This window comes from Gambusia affinis, linkage group LG07, assembly GCF_019740435.1.
Source record: "Gambusia affinis linkage group LG07, SWU_Gaff_1.0, whole genome shotgun sequence".
NCBI lineage: Eukaryota > Metazoa > Chordata > Actinopteri > Cyprinodontiformes > Poeciliidae > Gambusia > Gambusia affinis.
The window spans coordinates 15,111,826-15,131,581 of NC_057874.1; the positions used below are offsets into that span (position 1 = coordinate 15,111,826).

General features: G+C 39.4%; 1 protein-coding gene across 10 annotated transcripts in view; it reads right to left on the bottom strand.

Annotated features, from left to right (window-relative positions):
* kif21b (kinesin family member 21B) overlaps positions 1-19,756 on the bottom strand; it is a 74,972-nt gene that overhangs the window by 33,829 nt on the left and 21,387 nt on the right. For 7 of the 10 annotated variants that reach the window (XM_044121401.1, XM_044121395.1, XM_044121403.1 and 4 more), the window contains exons 2-26: positions 16,947-17,169; positions 15,432-15,614; positions 14,259-14,408; positions 12,953-13,087; positions 12,481-12,660; positions 12,271-12,386; positions 11,985-12,180; positions 10,319-10,508; positions 10,139-10,202; positions 9,817-10,047; positions 7,733-7,856; positions 7,518-7,656; positions 7,154-7,342; positions 6,875-7,074; positions 6,679-6,786; positions 5,690-6,003; positions 5,156-5,336; positions 4,533-4,736; positions 4,346-4,447; positions 3,588-3,753; positions 2,584-2,644; positions 2,358-2,406; positions 1,712-1,956; positions 533-601; positions 319-429 (exon numbers count right to left, since the gene is read on the bottom strand). In XM_044121401.1, coding sequence (XP_043977336.1) covers positions 319-429; positions 533-601; positions 1,712-1,956; positions 2,358-2,406; positions 2,584-2,644; positions 3,588-3,753; positions 4,346-4,447; positions 4,533-4,736; positions 5,156-5,336; positions 5,690-6,003; positions 6,679-6,786; positions 6,875-7,074; positions 7,154-7,342; positions 7,518-7,656; positions 7,733-7,856; positions 9,817-10,047; positions 10,139-10,202; positions 10,319-10,508; positions 11,985-12,180; positions 12,271-12,386; positions 12,481-12,660; positions 12,953-13,087; positions 14,259-14,408; positions 15,432-15,614; positions 16,947-17,169 — 3,930 coding nt within the window. The remainder of the gene's footprint in view (positions 1-318; positions 430-532; positions 602-1,711; positions 1,957-2,357; positions 2,407-2,583; positions 2,645-3,587; positions 3,754-4,345; positions 4,448-4,532; positions 4,737-5,155; positions 5,337-5,689; positions 6,004-6,678; positions 6,787-6,874; positions 7,075-7,153; positions 7,343-7,517; positions 7,657-7,732; positions 7,857-9,816; positions 10,048-10,138; positions 10,203-10,318; positions 10,509-11,984; positions 12,181-12,270; positions 12,387-12,480; positions 12,661-12,952; positions 13,088-14,258; positions 14,409-15,431; positions 15,615-16,946; positions 17,170-19,756) is intronic. The other 3 variants (XM_044121396.1, XM_044121402.1, XM_044121399.1) reach the window with 1 other exon arrangement.

Here is a 19,756-nt window from a genome sequence, read left to right on the forward strand (position 1 = left end):
AACATTAATTTGATCTCCCACAATATTTTCAGCACTGCAAATGTCTGCTGATCTGATTTTTTCAGTATCTTAAAGCCTTTCCAACGTAGCTTTCTGCAACACTTAACACTAATGGGAGGGGAAAAAAAGGTTGGAAGTGGGATTCAATTCTACATTGCTCTCCAAAGGCATTGCATTTAATGCATCTATAAAGCCTGACAACACATATAGCAGGGGAAGAAGGAAACAACTTGAAGGTCAACTGAACTGAGCAGATGAGAATGTGGGTGCAAAAAGTGCACAGCGTCTGTTCGGGTCTTTGTGCAGGATGGTACTCACTTGTCCAGAGCAGAACCTTGCGCTTGGTTGCTGGTCAGTCTGGAGAAGACGTTGCGATCATTCCTTGTCCTTAAAGGAGGTGAGGAGGGGGGAGTGTAGATATCAGTGGGCCTGATGAGGAATAAAAGAAATAATAACATGTCAGTGAAAACAGTTGAGCTAAATTACATTACTCAGTAATCGGGTTTCCATCCGATCTTGAAATCATGCGTACCTGTACGAACGGTCGTAAGATTTCCTTCTTGTAATGGGGGAAGTGTCATAACCTCGAGACTGCCTGGGACTAGGACACAGACAACAGGAAAAAAACCTAAGCTGATTTTCAACAGATTGCAAAGGTGCTGGCGAGACATGAAATGGATCAAACATAAGACGCCATTTCAGTCAGTGTGTGTTTTCTAAATCAGAAACTTAAAAATCAAATTGCAGCTGGAATCAGATGATTTTCAGTTTAAGTAGCCAGTCAAAAAAAAAAAAAAACCTCAAAAATGTGAGATTTTCTTGACAGATTTGTCATACAATATACTTAAACACAACCACACCCTGCTGATTACCATCTTCACAGTAGAAACTGTTTCTGGGGAAAGAAGTCTTAAGGTTAACAATTATAAATATAAGAGATATGTTTGGAAATTAAGTGAGACGGCGCTCAACAGCTGTAAGAAGTTAGTTGAAAGAAAACTGTATTTTCTTCAACATTTCAAGAGGTGTATGACCATATGGCCATTCTTTGGCTATCATCTTTAGTGATACTCATTAGAAATGTTATTAACTATGAGTGTTGCAAGTACTATTTGTACAAAAAATTGTGATGCAGAGATAAGAAGCAACATGTGCATGGGCATTTTGAGAACTCAAAGTATGAGCTAAAGTTGGCTGAAAATGCTGATGGCGAGTGTTGAAACTGGGAATTACATCTAACTTAACTCTACTCCAGTTGCTCGAAAACCAGTGAGATTTGTTCCCTGGTATACTCCGTGTATTGTGATCTGACAAGCATCTACTAACAAGCATCATAGCAATATATTCAGTAAAGGAAGTTATAAAGAATTGAGACCATAAATGGCAAAAACTACAAATAAACATTAGATACCAAGTTTGGATCACGAGTTAACAGCCACTCACAAACCAGAAGGCTAGAAAAACGTTTTTGGAATGCTTGTTTTTTACATTTTCTTATAGAAATTAGTATTTGCAGCACAAAGATTTACAGACAAGACAAAAAACCTGTCACAAAATTCTGGTTGGGGAATCTGAACAAAAAAAGGTCTGTAGTCTTTAAGAAGTTCACTCCACCTGGGCCCTGAGAGTAGTTTCAAACATTCATCTAGTCTGGTCCTGTTACCCCTAAGATTAACAATTAATCACCACAGTTTACTTCTCCGTGACTTACAAAGTGTGTCCTCTGACAGGAAGGCTGATTGTGCGGGACGCTCGTTCCCTGTGAAAAGGGTCCCGGAGGGGCACGCTCAGTGCCAGACTTCCTGGAACGAGACTAAAGCCATCCTCCTGGATGTCGGTCAGTGAGGCCAGGGACTTAGTGATGTGCTGCTGCTTGCTGCTGGATGAGGGATCCAGGATGGGACCGAGGTACTCCGCAGACACCGCCTTCATCTGGGCCGAGAGGCGAGGCTCCATCTGGGTGAATTAAGTGAAGCCATTGTGTTAAAAAGAACCAGAAAAGCCAGGGTGAACCGAGAAAGGAGGGCAGTGGGATGACAAAATATCAAAAGATATAATACAATAATGAATGCAAAAAATGATTCCAGTGCATGTTTTGGTGGGGAAATGAGTGAAGACAAGGAAGCATAAGCTGCTTAGCAAATAAATATTAATGTGGAATAAAAACAAGAGACACCAAAGTCTAAAAAGGAACAGCATAAACAGAAGATCTGCGTCAACTCTAATGATTTTCTGCCATCAAGATTTAAGTGTTTGCTTCTACTGCCTCCCTGTGGTTTCAAGCGGTGAAAGCAGACAGACAAAAGCCTCAAGCACCAATACAAAGTGTTATTGTTCTTCAATATAAAGATTTTTACCTTTATTTTAAAGTCATCCTGGCTGTTGGATTCCTTCATCTGTGACACACTAAATAAATAAATCACAGAAAGGTGAAACAATGTAAACAGATGTTGCATAACGTGTACAGATGATTTAATGCATTTTTCCACATTAAGACAAAATAATCAATACCAAAAAATGTTAGCAGTGTGCTTTTAGATTTTTAGATGACTAAGAAACAGGATGGAGATGCTGACGGCTCACCTGCTGTCAGAGGCTTGGCTGAACTCAGAGGGTTCCTCGTCCGTGCTGGCGTAACCATTTTCTGAAAACATACAAAGCACAAAACCTGAAAGCTCACAGTAAACAGTGACAGCGTGTGACAAATATGTTCAGACAAACAAGGTGACACAGCCTTGGCGGTGAAATATCCTTCTTTGATGTTTCATGTACACATGCTAATGTGCTCAAATAGAGCCCACATGGTTTTCAGTATATTCAGTTTTCAGCCATGATCATTCTATTTTCATAAGATGGTGCTCTGTAAGATGTTCAGAGCTTGGGATTTATAACTTAAACTTGCTTCAAGCATCTTTATCTCTACCCTTCTTGTTGTGTTCTTTGGTCTTTATGATGCCGTTTTTTTAACTCTGAGGCATTCACAGAACAGCTGAATTTATTATTCAATTAGACTACATACAGGAGAAGTCTTCAATAATTAAGTGCCAGAAGGTGGTTGCACTGGGTTTTATTTAGGTTCATCAGAGTAAAGTCATCTAAATACAAATGCATGCTAGAGTTATTACTACATTTTTATACACGTAAAATTTCTAAAGCTGTGTATGGTTTGTGTTGTCCTGTTAATTTTGAGAAAACATGTAGAGACATAGCAAAATGTTAAGAATTCATCTTATTCTTTACATTTTTACAAACTAATACATTTTTTTAATTTTTGGTTTGTCCAAGTTAAACAATCTTGGGGTGAAAGGCTTGACCGATGGCGATTTTTAGACACATTCCTGAGCTTCACAACCGAAGATTCAAGAGAAGGCTTGATCGGCGAGTAAATCCAAATATTTAATGGTTGCTGATCTAAACTAAACATTTTGAACACAACAAATCTTAAGAGTAATGCCTTAACTATTCCTAAAATGATAAGAAGGACAAATAAAGCAAACCAAACGTAATAAAAACATGTGACTTTTTCTTCATTTTATTTGGTTTATTTTTCTTCTTGCATTCAAAAGGAAAAAACAAAATCCTCTCACCTTGCTGGACATTGTGGATGAGAGCCTGGAGCTCAGGGATGCACTCTGCCTTTTCTCGCAGCGCGTCGAGGATCATGTGATTGTGAGACGAGCCGATCACATCAGTCTGCCTCAGCTGACCCTCGAGCAGTCGGATCTGCGCCTCCCTCTGAGCCACCTGTAAGCTCTACACAATCACACGGACAGAGAAAGAAATAGACAGGGAGAGAGAGAAGATGCTATTTTTATTTAATAACTTTCATTTGAAAGTTTTAATTGGGGTCAAACTTTTCAAACTACGTGCTTCAAACTTTCTACAGACTGAAATGTAGAACTTTATCGTTTGTGTGGAGCCTTTCTTTCTCAGACATGACAAGTCATTATAATCATCAGCTAAAAAAACAAACGCATGGAAGGTTTTAAGGAAGTAAATCGATACCAGGGTCATGAAGACTTTGTCCAGCACTTTTCTTGCAAGAGAAAATAATCCAATATAGAATAGCTTGGAAATACAACATTATCCTTAATTATCAATAAAGAATACAACTTTTTATACTTTTCAAACCTCTGATAAACCTGACCCATAGCTGAAAATTTAGCAATACAATTGTATAACATTAACTTTTAATGTTCAAGTATGAAACCTTGCTGTAGTACAAAGAGATACCACTAGATGGCATACAAGGAACCTTTTACAACTGCAACACAGGCAACTATAAAAAGGTTTAGGAATTGGTTCACTTGTCTTTGTGCTTCCGTTTTGCCGCATGTTAACTCACCTTATCAATGGAAGCCTTCAGGAAGTGATCCAGCAGGTGGCGTGCTTCAGCCAGGGAACAGGAGCTGATCACCACTGAGGTATCCACAGAGTCCAGTTCATCCTGATTAAAAACAGCGCTCGCATCATTGAAGGAATCACAACACAACACATACAGAGTTGTGTTTTCATGTGACTATGTTTCTTACCTTGGTCTCCTCTATCTGCACGATGGTGGCCTGGCAGTCAGACAGACTGTCATTGATGTAGTCTATGTTGGCATTCAGCACCTCGATCTCCTCGTTAACTTCCTGAAGGAGGCGGTCCTCTGCCTCTGGCCCCTCTCCGTCGGCCATCAGTACCTCCCTTTTATGTGAGAGAGCTTCCTGCTGCATTGTCAGCTCTTCTCGCTTCTGACTCATCAAAAACACAAACAGCACAGGCATTCAGAAATTAATCATAATTAGCTAAAACAATAAAAGCAATTGGAGTTTGTTTCACATCCATTTTTCATTTGGCCTGACAAATACTTAAACACCTTTGTTGGTTTTAGTCTTAAGGTGTTGCTATTTAGAGTGACCACAGCAGAGAGCTGCTTTTACTCACACACTTTAACATGTCGGAAGAAGAGGAACAAAGGTCCTCACAGTGGTTTCAGTTCCTATCTACTGACAGGAATGAGTCAAAACAGCTGCTACCACCTTCATTTTCAATATGATACCTAATTTCTAATGACAGTTCATCTCATCTGATGGCATGCAACTAGATAACTCCAGCAAAGGAAAAAAAATAATCCCCTTTTTCTAAACACATTAAAAACGCCTTCCCACACCTTGATAAGGCGATCCATGTCCGCTTCCACGTTGGAGATGGTCATTCTCTGCATGACGATGTCCATGATGCGACGCTCAAGGGTTTGCCACTTTAGACGGGCAGACTTGGAGAAGCTGTTGGCTCTGCCTGCAGGTGCGGTGCTGCCCAGGCCCACTGGCTTCCTCTGCAGCTTCTTCCTGCTGTTGCAAAGTTATAATGAAGAAAAATATCCCCAAATGATGAAACAGTTTTGTTTCTATGTACTAATTGAATTTCATTGCATTTTCTTCAGTGGCATCAGATCTAAGGGGACTGAAAACATAAATACAACAAATTTCATTTTTTATTGATCAAACTGTTGTGTTTATGTTTTTAAATAAACTTCAACTTCACATTGGCATTACTTGGCCCAATGCATACAACCTTGATGAAATACACAGCAGCATGTGGTTGTAGCGAAACAATAGGTGGAAAGGTTGAACAGGGAAGATGAATACTACTGCACTGCATAGATTCAACCCCATTTATGCAACGAGACGAAACAACTACTCACCTAATCACCCGTGTTCCATCCATGCTCCCCTCGCTCTCTGCCATGTATCCATACGCATTGTTCTTGTTGTTCCACTGGCGCACCAGTCCGCTCACGGTCCTCGCAGTCTCCGCCTCGGAGCTTGCCGTTGTGCTGGCCGACAAATCAGCTCCGGAGTCCGTAACTGGAGGCGCCTGGTTCCAGCGGGCAACTCGACCCGCCACGCGGTCCGACATGGGCTTGGCCATGCGCCGCAGGGCCGTCACTTCCTGGGTCTTCCTGCGCAGCACCAGCTCCTGCTGCCTCTTTTGAGACTCCAGCGCCCGAATCTGGTACTGATGTCATCAGAGTAATACAAGCCTCAGCATCATTTAGAGTTCATTGACGGCTTTTTTCTTTTATTTAAATTTTATTTACGTTCCGTAGCGCAAAGTGTTTACTTTTCATACAAGTTCACAAAGTACTGATCAAGAAGGGATTTAAGACTTAAGATAAATCCCTAAATAAAAGGATTAGGACCGAGGCCTACAGCATCACTGTGTATGGTTTCACGCTCCTAAGAAGCAAACAGAACCAAAATGGGAAGGTAACATTTTTAGAATATGTGCTAATATGAGGAACAAAATGCAAAATGATTGCACATAAACCCCCATTTTTAAGTGTTTTACAGCTTTGCATTTATTTTTTCTTCAGGCTTTCTACCATCCCTTTTCTAAAAGTTCTTTGGTAAGTCAGCTTAAACATTCCATGTTGTGAAATATTGGCTCTCGTATCTCAAAGCTTCTTCTATTTCTGGCAGTGGAGCAAATATTTAAATGCATATGCAAAGTATTAAAGACTGATAACTACAATCCAGTGAAGCTGATCTATGTCCTCGAGAGAGAGAAAGAGAGAGGACACAAATATACCCGCAGAGCAGACACATCTCCTCCAAACACACAATCTTTAAAATAAACATTTAATTGTCTAAAATGCAATAGCAGTATTAATTTCAGCAAAAGCTTCCTCACCTCCTGTCGCCGCTGCTCCTTCTTAAGCTGAGCAATCTCTCGATTTCTCTTCGCCTCCACCATCCTCCTTCTCTGTTGCTCCTCTTTCATTTGCTTCATCAGCACCACCTGCAAACAGCAGGGAGAGCGGCCAACTCAAATAAATATCTTTACTCTCACCATTCTGCCAGGATAATTCTTTCCGTTGTCCCCTTACCTTTGCTTTCTTCATCTCGTTGACCTCAGTTTGGAGCTTCTTCAGTTCCCGCTCATACCTCCCCTGGTTTTTGAGCAGACGAGCATGCTCCTTCTGCGCCACCTGCAGCTTCAGCAGATCACGGTTCATTTCTTTGAGGCGCTTCTCGTACTCCTGCCTGATCTTGCTGGCCTTCTCCTCAGTGTAGTTTTCCATGGACACTGCATAGGCATGTAATAACATTTTATACAATATTGAATAGGCGCTTCGAAGGGTTATTAATTACCGAGCCTCACTCACTGAGGTTCTGCAGCACGCGGTCTCTCTCCAGCTGCGTGTCTCTGATCTTGTTCTGCAGCAGGATGAGCTTCTCCTCGTACTGCAGCTTTAACATCAGCAGACGCCGCTGGCTGTTCTCCAGCTCGTCGATCAGCTTCTGCTTGATCTCAATCTCACAGGTTAGGTCGGCAAGATCTGCCTGGAAGTTGGCTGCAAGTTGGGAGATTTGAGAAATGATTGGAACTCCAGTCTAATTAAGCACTGGATGCACAGTTTGAAAACAACCATCAGTCAAAACAGTGAGTCCGAATTGACATGTTAAATACTGTACTATTAAAATGTCTTCATTGAGAGTGTAAATACTGAATGTAGAGTCTGCCATTACCTTTCTCATCCGAGTCGGAATCTGAATCCACCAGGCTCTCGTCACTGTCAAAACCGTCCTCTTCCTCCCTGCCCTCCTCCTCATCTTCGCCTTCATCTTCCTCACAGCCACTCTCCTCCTGCAGCGGAGACATGATATCCTACAGAGACAAACACTTTAGTTACAATGTTGTTCTGTCTGTATGGCGACGACATGGTAAAGCACGAAGACCTCACCTCGGTGTAATTGTCATCTGAATCAATCTCTCCATTCTGTCCATTTTCGCCGCTTCGCCGATTCTCCCCGTTTTCCTGAGTGTGCAGCTTTACTCGTTTCTTGAGACCTTTCTCCAACTCTGGGCTGCAGGAGATAGAAAGGTGTTTTTGGGTAAAATGTTTTTATAAGATAAACACATATACAACATCTAGGGTTCCAACTATCAATTATTTTAGTAATAATTGATAGTAATCCATCAATTATTCTGACAATTAATCGGCTAAAAAAAAATTTGACATTCTACAGATTTTTCATTTAACCACTACAGCCTTTTTTATACAATACTAGAAATAAATTAAAAGTTGCAAATAAACAAATAACTTAATTGATTTTTTAAAATAAGAAAATAAACATTTTATTGTCTAAAATAAAATAACAGCAATAATTTTGGCAAATTTGAACCAGGTGAAGCTAAAATTAGGCCACTTGAGATGTTTTGGGTGAAACATTTTCAGACAAGTGCGTTTCATTATAAAGTGCCAAATGTATGTACAATTTGTACACCTTTGGCTCAGTTACCTCTCTGAATATGCTGCTTTTCAGCAAATCACCTTTTTCTTATTTAGTCTGTAAACTCCAGTTATCAAATTATCAATTAGTTGACAATTATTTCCGTAATCGATTTATCACTATTAATCGTTTCAGCCCTAAAAACTTCATTAATGTATTTCATCACCCTGCGTGATTGCTGATCCTAAAATGGTTGCTTTATGCTCCAGCAACCTTTGCAACACTGACATTTTTTTTTTTTGCTAGGAAAAAATAAGCCTTCTAATGTAATTGCCAAGTCCATTAAAGTACATCAACTTTTATCCTTCCCATTAGGTTCTTAAGTTTTATTACTTGCTTTATTTTCCCCTTTGCTCCTATTTTACAGATTTTATCACCAATTCCATCTGCCACCACTTCTAAGCAATTAGTCTGCTAGATTCCTACTCTTGTCTCTTATGACCTCGTGGCTAACTGTGTGAAACCTTTTAGTGTCCCTGCCAGCATTACAACCTAGCACTGATAGCACTCCAACTCTCCCTTAGTCCCAGAGTCATAATTGACTTGGATGAATCTCTTAAAGAGAAAGTGAGGCAAGGAGAGCATGTTTGCAGAGAATATTAATCCCTTTCAGCCTAAAAAATTCCGCACAGGTGCATCATCACAGGCTGAGCAGGAGAAATTAGGAAATCATTTTACATAAAGCTTAGGTGTTTGAAGACACCGTTTCACTTTCAATTTTAGGAGAGTTTTATTTATGTTTGGATTTTCTACATGTTAGTTTCTGAGGTCCAGCCAGATCATCTGGCACATCCTTAATTTTGTTTCTATACACATTGCCTACTTGTCTGCCAGAGAATTTTTACTGTTTCAACTTCCCTAAAAAGAGACTTTTCTATGAAACTCCAGAGAGATTGAGTTCTTTTATCAACATTTGTACCACTCCATGGTCCCGGCGGGTTTGCCGTCTCTTATTAATCAGAATAACCGATGTAGAGATTGAGATAAAGAGCTCAACCGTTGTCTCTCCCACCTGATAGCTGAGAGCCTGAGATCCAGTGAGGAAGTGGCTGGCATTTACAATCAATCATGGAAAATGATGTGTTACTCTGCAGATCTAGACCTGGATAAGAATGAATGTTGAATAGAGAAGTTCAAACTCTTCCTCTATTTTACCTCTTAGGTCAGATGGCAAACCAGACTCAGAGGAGATTTTTTCTTATACGGATTAGTGGAAATCAGAGGAAGTCTGGATAACTGCACAAGCCTAATCATTTTGCTGAAAACTCAATCATTATTTTAGACACCCTTTTATTGTTATTAGAAGTAGGTTGTTTGGTTGCCTGTATTGTCAGTAACTTGTTTTTTTAGCTGACGTGTATAAAAGAACTAAAATTAAACTCCTGGTCTTTTTATTCAATGGTAATCATGCTTCACCAAATTATAGTATAATTTTGAGCTAACTGCAAATCTCTACATCTATTTACAGGACTCTTCAAATTGTGTAGTTTGGGAAAGGTAAAGCAAATTGTAATCAGTTTGAAAGTTCCTTCACCTCAGCCTTCTCTGCCGTCTTTCCTTCTTCTTCAGCCGCTCGATGTCCAACTTGGCGCGCCGCAGAACATCCGTCATCTCGGCCTCCATGGACATAGATATAGGGGAGGACCCAGGGGGATGGCCGGGGGCTGGGCTTAGAGCAGAGGCTGGAAACGAGGAACGAGAGGAGAGCCGTGCCACCTGTCGTCGTAGCGACTCATTCATGGCCTCGCTCTCAAGGAGTTTGGATCTAACATGGCAGGAAGAGTGGGAAGGTTTATTGATATTTACGCTCATACATCTCCTCTCAACTCTGGGGAAGCTTGCAGCTAAGCCCCTACCTGAGTTCTTCAACTTCTCGGATATAGTTCTGTATTAGCGTTCCAATCTCCTCATTGCCTTCACCTGCAGGTAAAAATAAAGTCAACTTTGTTAGATTACTTTTAAACAGTAAACATATAAAGGGCCTTAAAAGTGTAAGAGACAGAGCTCAGGTGTAGAGCATCTCTGCATTCACGTACTTGACTTGGTGAGCAGAGTGCTGACCTCATTGGCCAGCAGATGTGTCACCCGTGTGTTGAGATGATCGATGGTTTCCTGCATGGCCTTTACTCTCAGGCGCAGCGAGTCGTTTTCTCTCTGCAGCATGGTGTTCTCCTGGTACAGGTCGCTGTAGCCTTCAGCCCCATCCTCACCTGCCACACGCTTACCCTGCATGGAAGTAAACAAAAACATGGCAGTGAATAAAGACAAAACCGGTCTTCAGTGGAATAGCAGTCAGAGCTGGAAAAAAAAAAAAAAAACACTGTTGCTCTACATCCCAAACGAACACTGCGGCATTGTTCAGAATGAGTGCAATCATCTGTGGCTCTTCAAGGAGTCATTGTTGGGTTTGGAAAAATAAAATCTGTTGTTTATGTCTGAAACTGAGAGCCAGTATCTAGTCACAGCTCACACCACAGTCCATTACTAGACTACAGTCACGTCGCATCCCTTACCACTTAGAGGTCAGCTTGCAGTTCCTTGCTAGAGTCTTTTCCCTTTGGTTACCATGGTAACTCCAAGCTAAACAACTGCTTGTCTGTTTCAGTCACACAGGTCAAAGCTGAAGAAAAGTAGCCCCTACCTAAAAGCTCTGACATTATTTGTCATATTTCTATACTTGTGGTCCTTGACTGCATTCAGAACAAAAGATTTAAAAACATCTCTATGTTACATTGTGACATAAGGACCTCTTGCAGTCTATAACTTTCTTCATGAAATGTTGTTATTTTCATACTTTTGTCACCTAAAACAACAACTCTAATATGCTTTTGTGGGTCTTTATTTTGTTTCATAGACTTATCAAAGTGTGATGTGAATTTATCTCATTTGTTGAGTTCAGCTGTGTGTAATATAATATAATATAATCTCAGTATAAATCCAGGTTTCTCAGAGAACATTAGAGGGGGTAAAAGATTTAAGATGGATGGAGAAAATGTTAAAGCCTGCAAAACAACTTGACATTGGGGCAAAGGTTCATATTTTAGCAGGACAACAGCCCAGACAATAAAACCAGAGATACAATGGAATGATTTAGATCAAACCATATTCATATATTAGAAGTCAGTCAAAGTCCAGAACCAAGTCAAAAGCAGAGTCGGTGCCAAGAAGTGAAAATTAGTGTTCACAGATGTGCTCCTTCTAATCTGAAAGGGCTTGATCTATTTTTGCAAAGATCAGTCATAAATTTCAATGTATTTACAGAAGAAACTTCACAGAGCCTGAGCCAAAAGTCTTGCTGCTGTAAATGTGGTGAAATCTGTTTCACACTTTAGATTATGATTTGAAAATATATCAAGTTACATATGGTTTTATTCCAATTGCTGAGAGGTTCAATTGGTATTAATATTAAATGTGTGGGTTTTTTTTTTATTAATATGTTACTCAACTTAACAACAAAATTCTTGTTAAATTTTCTTATTATGTCCAGTTAGTATCCTCAGTTTCATTCATCTTGTCACCTCCTTTGCTCTCTTTTTAGTGTCCGTCACACTGACGAGGCGTTATCACTTCTTCTTCAACCTGCCACTTTCCATTTCAATCTTCTTCCCACTTCTGCTTAATCCAAAATTGCTTCTTGCATTTCTGGTTCTACCTATCACCTCCTTCTCCCCCTTCTGCCCCCACCTATCATCCATCACTCACCGCCTTGTACTCCATCAGCTCCAACTGGAGTCGGGCCACCTCTGCACGCAGGGCGTTGATCTGCTGGCTGGTCTTGTCTTGGTTCACCACCACCTTGTTCTTGATGTTTCGGGCACGGTTGGCGTACTTCAATGTGTTCAGCGTCTCCATGAAGTCCCGGTCCGACGGGCTGACGCAGGCAATCATGACTGTGCAGCTAAAGAGGAGAGGATCAGCAGTTCAGTTCATTTCAGACATATCACATAAATAAGAGACTTTCTTACATTTGAAGATACAGTTTGAGTACCTGTTGCCTCCCAGCGAGTCTTGCAACAGTCGGGTAAGTTTGGAGTCTCTATATGGGACGTGTCCGCCTTTCTTAGTCTGATCACCTAAAGCGCTGATCACATTTCCAAGAGCCAGCTAACACAGAGAGGAGAAGATCCCAACCAGCATTTAAACAGAGCAAAATGTTTAAATGCACTAATGATCCAATCTTGTTTTGTTTCTGACCCACCAGTCCACAGTTAATAGAGATTCCCTCTCGAGCCCTTTCTCCAGTGGCCCCCGTGCGTTTGAGCCTTTCTGAGCCGGCCAGGTCCACGAAGTGAAACTTGGCCATCAGGGTCTCGTACTCCGGCTGGGCAATGGGGGAGGAGTCGACGCCGTTCACTTCACCGTTCTCCTCTCCTCCATTCTGCTCCAAGAGGCAAGCAATGAGTTCCAGCATCTTACTTCAAACTGGTAACTATTTCACCAGCTTGCATGCTCTTTACAATTATGTTATATTCAGTTAGAAATGAAAACACACTTCATTTATCTATGCTATTTTTGTCTTCTCCGTCTGCCCAGTCTCATTTAGAGAAACGATGAAACTGATAAACACCTTAACCTAGACCTCCTAATTATGCTTTTTGAAAATGTTTTACTTATTTCTATTTCTTATTTTAGGCTTTCTCTACATCTCTACTCCAAACCTCCAGTCTTACCATTTGCTGCTGCTGAAAGACCCTCATCTGACAGAGATGGATGGTAAAGATGGCATGTGAGCGGGAGCTTTGTGCGTTCATCTGTGTGCTGGCTGTGGTACGGGACAGAGCCCCAAGCTTCAGGCACTGCAGCAGCTGCGAAACACACCAAACATACAGGACATCTGCAGACTTTTCATTTAAAATTAGAAGAGAAAATTGTTAAAGCAGACACAATTTTGAAAAGAGAATCTAATTTTACGCTAATGCTTATCATCATTGCCCAGAGGAATTCAAAACCTTGCATATTTATTTAATCATGTAGAAGAAGAAAAAAATCGTTATCTGGCCGTCCCCCAACTCAAACCCATCTCTGCTCATTTGAATATCTGTCAACCATGTTCTTCCCCTCCTGGTGCTTCCTCTCCTAACTTTTTAATCATCCTGCTTCCATCTGTCTTCCTAGCTCCTTCATTGCCACATTCTCTCCCCCTCAACCTGTTTTGCTGCCTTAGGCCTTTTGTCACAAAAGGAGCATCCATTCATCTTCAAGGGTCTTTAAATAGATTATATTTTTGGGAAATTAAAGCCCAGGTGAGCTGAAACAAATAAGGCTATCATTCGTCTCTATTCAACACCCGGGATAATGATTGACATAGCGATGCAGACTGAATCAGCAAATCATGACAAGGCCATTTGATTCCTGTGATCGTTCTGCAGAATCACCTCTTTGTCATTGTGTTTAACAAATATCCGTCAATAAAATACTATCTGAAGTTTTTTCCTCACACAATCACTGACTACTACCGGCACGATATCTTTGTGGAACTGATTTTTTTTTTTACTTTTTATTTTCAGTTGAAGAATAAAGTAAGGATTTTGTACTTTGCAAAGGTGCTGTAGAGTTTCCAAAAATATGTGAAATAATTTACATTTTAGAGTGGAGTGAAAATATATAAAACATAGACTTTAAGAAATCAAACAAGGAACTGGCAGTAAAATAATTATTTAAGCAGCATTGAGGTAGGAAATTAAGAAAAAGGAAGAAATTTGATTAGAAAAAAGTCTTCTATATGTGTTTAGATATCAATCAGCTAATGCTCTTGGCTTGTGCAACAGGCAGTGTCTGATGGATAAACGTGAAAGTGATAAGATCATACAAAATTTGGTATATAAGCAAAAGATGGTTTCTAACTGAGCAATGATGGAAAACGGATGCATTTTTACATAAAAAATTGATAGAATCTCACCAAAAAAAAAAAACTCTGTGAACTCTTGCCCAGTTTGCGTGGCTAAAAAACGGCCACCCATATAAACAAGGACCCACCTCGTCCTCTGACTGCACCAGTCTGGAAGTGACTCCGGTGGTGTAGATGCTGCCGTTGGCGTCCTCGTGGATTTTGATGTTGGACTTCCTGCTGCGACTCTCTGGATCTCTGGTTCCATCAAACAAGTCCAGGATCTCCTCATTGTACAACTACAAGTAACATAGGCACTCATCATTATGAGTTATGGTATTTACTGTCAGAGTTTCTGCCTCTTTTTAGTTTTTTAAAATCACAAAATTCAAAATTTTTTCTAGATTCAAAAACAACATTACTGATCTGTAGTATGTTAAGTATCAAAGCGTAATAAAGTAAATTAATGTAAGAATGTCAATTTGATGCAATGTAAAAACCCTGCAACTAGTAGAATTTTTTTCCTAAAAAGTCTTACATTTTTCATACTTTTTTTTTTTCCATACTCATTACAACCTAGAAAATAATAAAAGCACTTTTTCAGACTGCACATGAACCCCGAATAAAAACATAAATATAAAATAAATCTCCAGGAACAACATTCAAAATAATGACCTCTTTCAAACAAGCCAAGTCAAAGGTCACAGAGGGCCACTGAAAGCTCAGCTGTTCCCACCTAATGTCAAACACACACCCATCTGTTTACCATCAACATGGATAAACTTTTGACCCAAAAGCAAAAAGAAAACACATCAATATCAAGGAATAGGACATACTAAAAAAAGAAAGTAGCAGAAGGTTTTTTTAAGATTATTTTTCTAGTTTTATTAGGATTTCTATTATAACCTGATCATTAAAGAAACCACAACACACACGCCCAAACGTACAACAGAACCCTCCCTAACATGTCCCTCACATTTGCTCTCCAGAAATCCCCAGAGGAAATGATTAGTAGCCATATATCTAATTTCTCCTACACAAGCATCCCGCCCTCTCTCTGATTCCTCGCTCTTATCCGTCTTCTGCTCTGTGGTGATGAGGAATAATGTCAGAGGTAATGGCAAACATTAATCAGGTTCCACAAAGCACACATAGACATCGCAGCCCATCTGTCTTCAGACTGTCACGTCCTGTTTGTGGATGAGAAGGCTGATCCTGTTGCTTCCCTTTATGTTCTGCTTGGCATTAATATGGACCAACAACCAAATTTAAAGATCCAGGACTTTTCAAAATGTTGAATCAAATTTTTTTGTGTGTCCCACCTCCAAAAATTGGGCGCTGACTTTAAACTCTGGCGGCTGGATGCCGGTCTCCTGGGCTCGATCCCTCCTGTTCTGGATGCCCTCAAACAGCTGGTGAACGGCCCGTGGGATGATGCCCTGATCCTGCAGGCTCATATTCACATCAAAACCCGTCCCCATGGTGTAGGTCTTCCCTGAGCCCGTCTGGAAGACATTTTATTGAAAAAGACAAAAAAAAAAATGGAGAACATTCTTACCATCCCAGGTTCTACATGACATTTCTTATCCATCCATGAATAGGTAATGAGGGCTCATTAAAACTCTTGAACCAATTAATGTACGGTACTGTGAAATCAACTGGTCATCTGATTTTCACTTTGACTGGCCATGACTGGTGGTCTAAACTTCACAAAAACAATTTTATCAATTAGTGAGCTAAAGAACTAAAACACAATGTGAAAGTTGTTGCTGAATAAACTCGGCATCTGCAATATCAGTGAGGTGTTTAAAAATTAAGATAATTTAAAAGGAAGCCACTTTCCCTCTGGCATAAAGACAAAATTAATTAACAGAATCTCTTAGCGCCAACTCAAGCCATGGCTGCAACTGAATAAATGAACAATCCTGTACTCATCACTGTTAAACTACAGTAGTTCTTTCTCATTACACAATTTAAACATATTTTTATTTATGTTGCCTAGCTTACTTTGTTTTTTTAAGATTACATGTAGATTTTACTAGTTTGCTTTGCACTTATACGGTCTAAACCATGATTTGTTGCGTAATCTGCAATGAAGATTATCAGACTTTGTTGAGAAATGTTTGTAGTTTATTCAGACTGTAAAAGAGAGAACAGCAAGACCTTAAACCATCCATCCATCCATTTTCTGTTCAAAAGAAAATGGGTTGCTGGTGTCCATCTCCAGCTACGTTCCGGGGGAGAGGCGGGGTTCACCCTGGACAGGTCGCCAGTCTGTCACAGGGCAGACTTTAAACCAATAACAGGAAAGCTGTTCTGTTTCATCCATTTAGGCTTTTAAATGTCATCTGTCATGGGACAAGCTGGATTTAAAGATGCAGACAGCATTTTGAAGATCTTACAGTCAATGTAAGAATCTACATATAGAAAATATACAGGGAAAACTGTATTTTAGTCATTCAAACCCCACCAGAAGCTAATCCACGTCCGTTTATACCATCAACTATGAGATCAGCATGTCTTTAATGACATCTCACGAGGAAAGGGAGAAACATAATCCAAAAGCCATTCTTAAATTTTACAGATTATGAAAATAATACTAATAATAATGATAATAAGCCACAGATTTTTGATCAGTGTATCTCTTGTAAAATATGTTAGCTATCATCTTTTACATTGACACTGATATTTTATGGCTCTTAGTACTTTGATGTGCTTGATGTCACCACAAGCCATCGGTGTCTGACATGCTTTCTATTGTTAACATACAATGATATGTGAATATGCAGTAACTGTAGCCTAAATAACTCTGAATCTACAAAGCCTCGTGGTCGCACCTGTCCATAAGCAAACACGGTTGCGTTGTAGCCCTCGAAGCAGCCCTCGATGAGCTTGTACACACAGGTCTGGTGGATGTGCTGCTGCTCTGAGTCAATATCGAACACAAAGTCGTACGTGAAGGCCTTGTCCTTTCCCAGGAGGACCTGCGGTTCTCCAGGTGTGACCAGCGTGCACACGTGACAGCCCTCGATCTTCTCCTTGGCCATCTGAGGACGAATCCTAGAAGACAGGAAGTCAATGATATGGACATAAAAATCAAGCAAGGAGGAATTTATGACAAGATCAGAGATTTAAATGTGAAAATTTTGTACATAAACAGAAGCTAAGCAGACAAACCACTGATGAAAACTGAGTCTGGATTGTTTAAATGCATCATGAGGCTAAAACACAATCATTTGAGAGAGACCAGCTGTAAATAGGAAACTAGGTTAAAAAAACATAATAATTGAAGAGCTAATCAAATGAACAAGGGCTCTTTCAAAATAAAAAGTGAAGATGGTGAAGAAGTTTTAATATCTTTCCATTGAAATGTGCACCAAACAGTGCGCAAAACTAAATCTGAATGTTTTACTCGCTCGCATGACTAGAATATGCAAATATCTGCAGAACTTCCTCCGGACACCTTAAGGACACACGTAGGCAGTAAATCTTTGAAAGCTTTTGCTGCAGATGAGAGGGGGGGGTGCCTACTGGTATCTGCTGACTTGTGTGAACCTTTCCACCCATTCATCACTATTGTAGCTACATTTAATTACAAGTGAAGCTGATGCAAAACAATCGCCTAACAGCCTCTGCTTTCATTCCAGACATGAAATGTTGCATTATCTTCCATAACAGGATCATTTCATTAGGTATCGCGTTATATAGCTGCCGAAAAATAAATAAAAAAAACCTCTGGGCACCCCGTCTCTCGCAACCATGCGGTGATGATGCCTCCCAAGTAGAAAATCCTCTGCTGTGAAACATACGTGTGAACGGCAGCTGTGGGAAACGTCTGGACCAAACTCCGCAGTTTTCTCCTGAAAAATCTGTGGGGGTTATGTGGGAAAATGGCTCAAGACGCTTTAGCTGAAATAAGGGGCTGCCCAAATTCACTAGATTATTTAAAGTAGCATGTAAAATAATTTATTAAAGTTAAATGAGTGACTAACTGCCTGCTTTTATTGTGAATTGGACTAAATCATAGTCAATTAAAAGAAAAGTTTATGGTTTGGGACATTGTAATCAAAATCTTCTAAATTCAGAAACATTAAAACTTTTTCCCATGTACAGTAAATATCAGTCACTATATCTGCTGACAAATCAAATTGTCAGATATATATATATATATATATATATATATATATATATATATATATATATATATATATATATATATATATATATATATATATATATATATATATATATATATATATATATATATATATATATATATATATATATATATATATATATATATATATATATATATATATATATATATATATATATATGAAAATTGTCTTTTTACTGCTTGAAAATCTATGAAACCAGATACCAGAACAGTTTTTTCTGACACTAATCAAGATAAACGGTGCGAGAAAATGAATGAGGTCAGACTCCGTGGCACTGTCTGTTCAAGCTGTGGTCTTGATTCACATGTGTGTGAATGTCAGCTGAGTCAGAGTAAGTCTACTGGTCAAAATACAGCAACATCTACACTACATTTCTTAGGTACCTCACTAAATTGTATGTTTGGTCAAATTTATATAAATACCAAGAGCCCACAAACATACAGATTACTACTCAACACTTTTCCAGATTTCTTAGCCCATTTTAAATCTTTGCAAATGAAAACTTCAAATAAGCTGAAGATACCTTTTACAGCTATCATTTTTATGAACACATAAGACTAAAAGAACATGAAATGTATTTAATTATATGTCTTGATTTGCAGCACTCTGCCACATTGGGGGGGGGAATCTATTGCTGAAATAAATCCAAAATTATCACTTTTAATTAATGATAATACCCAGTGCTATACAGTGACTTAAGTAAAAATAGTCCCAGTAATGAAGATCTCTTCATTACAGAGATTTAGACATGGCACAACATTTTGGTAATGATGGTCAGTTCCTTAATCTGACCATGCAAAGAAGTTTTTCACCAGCATGAACAGAACCAGTTCGACCAGTTTATTTGTAGAAATGCAAATTTCTACCTTTTAGGGAAAAGGATAAATTCAAGTTAGAAATGAACAGGAAAAACAAATACTAAATTTCAATTGGGTAGGAACAGTTTTAACACATGAAATGGAAATGATGAGCCTGACCATTTACAAAGAGCAGACTGAGGAGAGTTGGAGTAAGTTCAGGTAAACCGTATAAAAGAAACACTTTCATCTTTCTATAAGTGAAGAAACTGAGCAGAAATCTGAAATAAATCCGAAACATTATCAGTACATTTAGCTGTACTAGTCACTTAATATAAGACAATGTGGAAACTCGAGAGAAAAAACCTGCATCCGAGTTTATGTAGAGAGACTTAAGTCACTATTACAACCATTGTTGTCAACTCCTCTAATCAGGACGGGTTTCCATCCTGACAGGTAGTTCGCTGAAGTTAATTACTTGCCCCTAACATCCCAGCTGGAAAATAATCCCTGATAAGACGAGAGTGAAAGAAAGTGGTCCCTGGCCGAGAACAGCTTTGAAGTCACTGACAAATGATGTCTGAACATTTGAGTTTAGGATAATTTTGATTTTCTAGACAGAACAACGGCATAAAGCCTTACGGGCAAGATAAAGCTCATTTACTGCAGTTA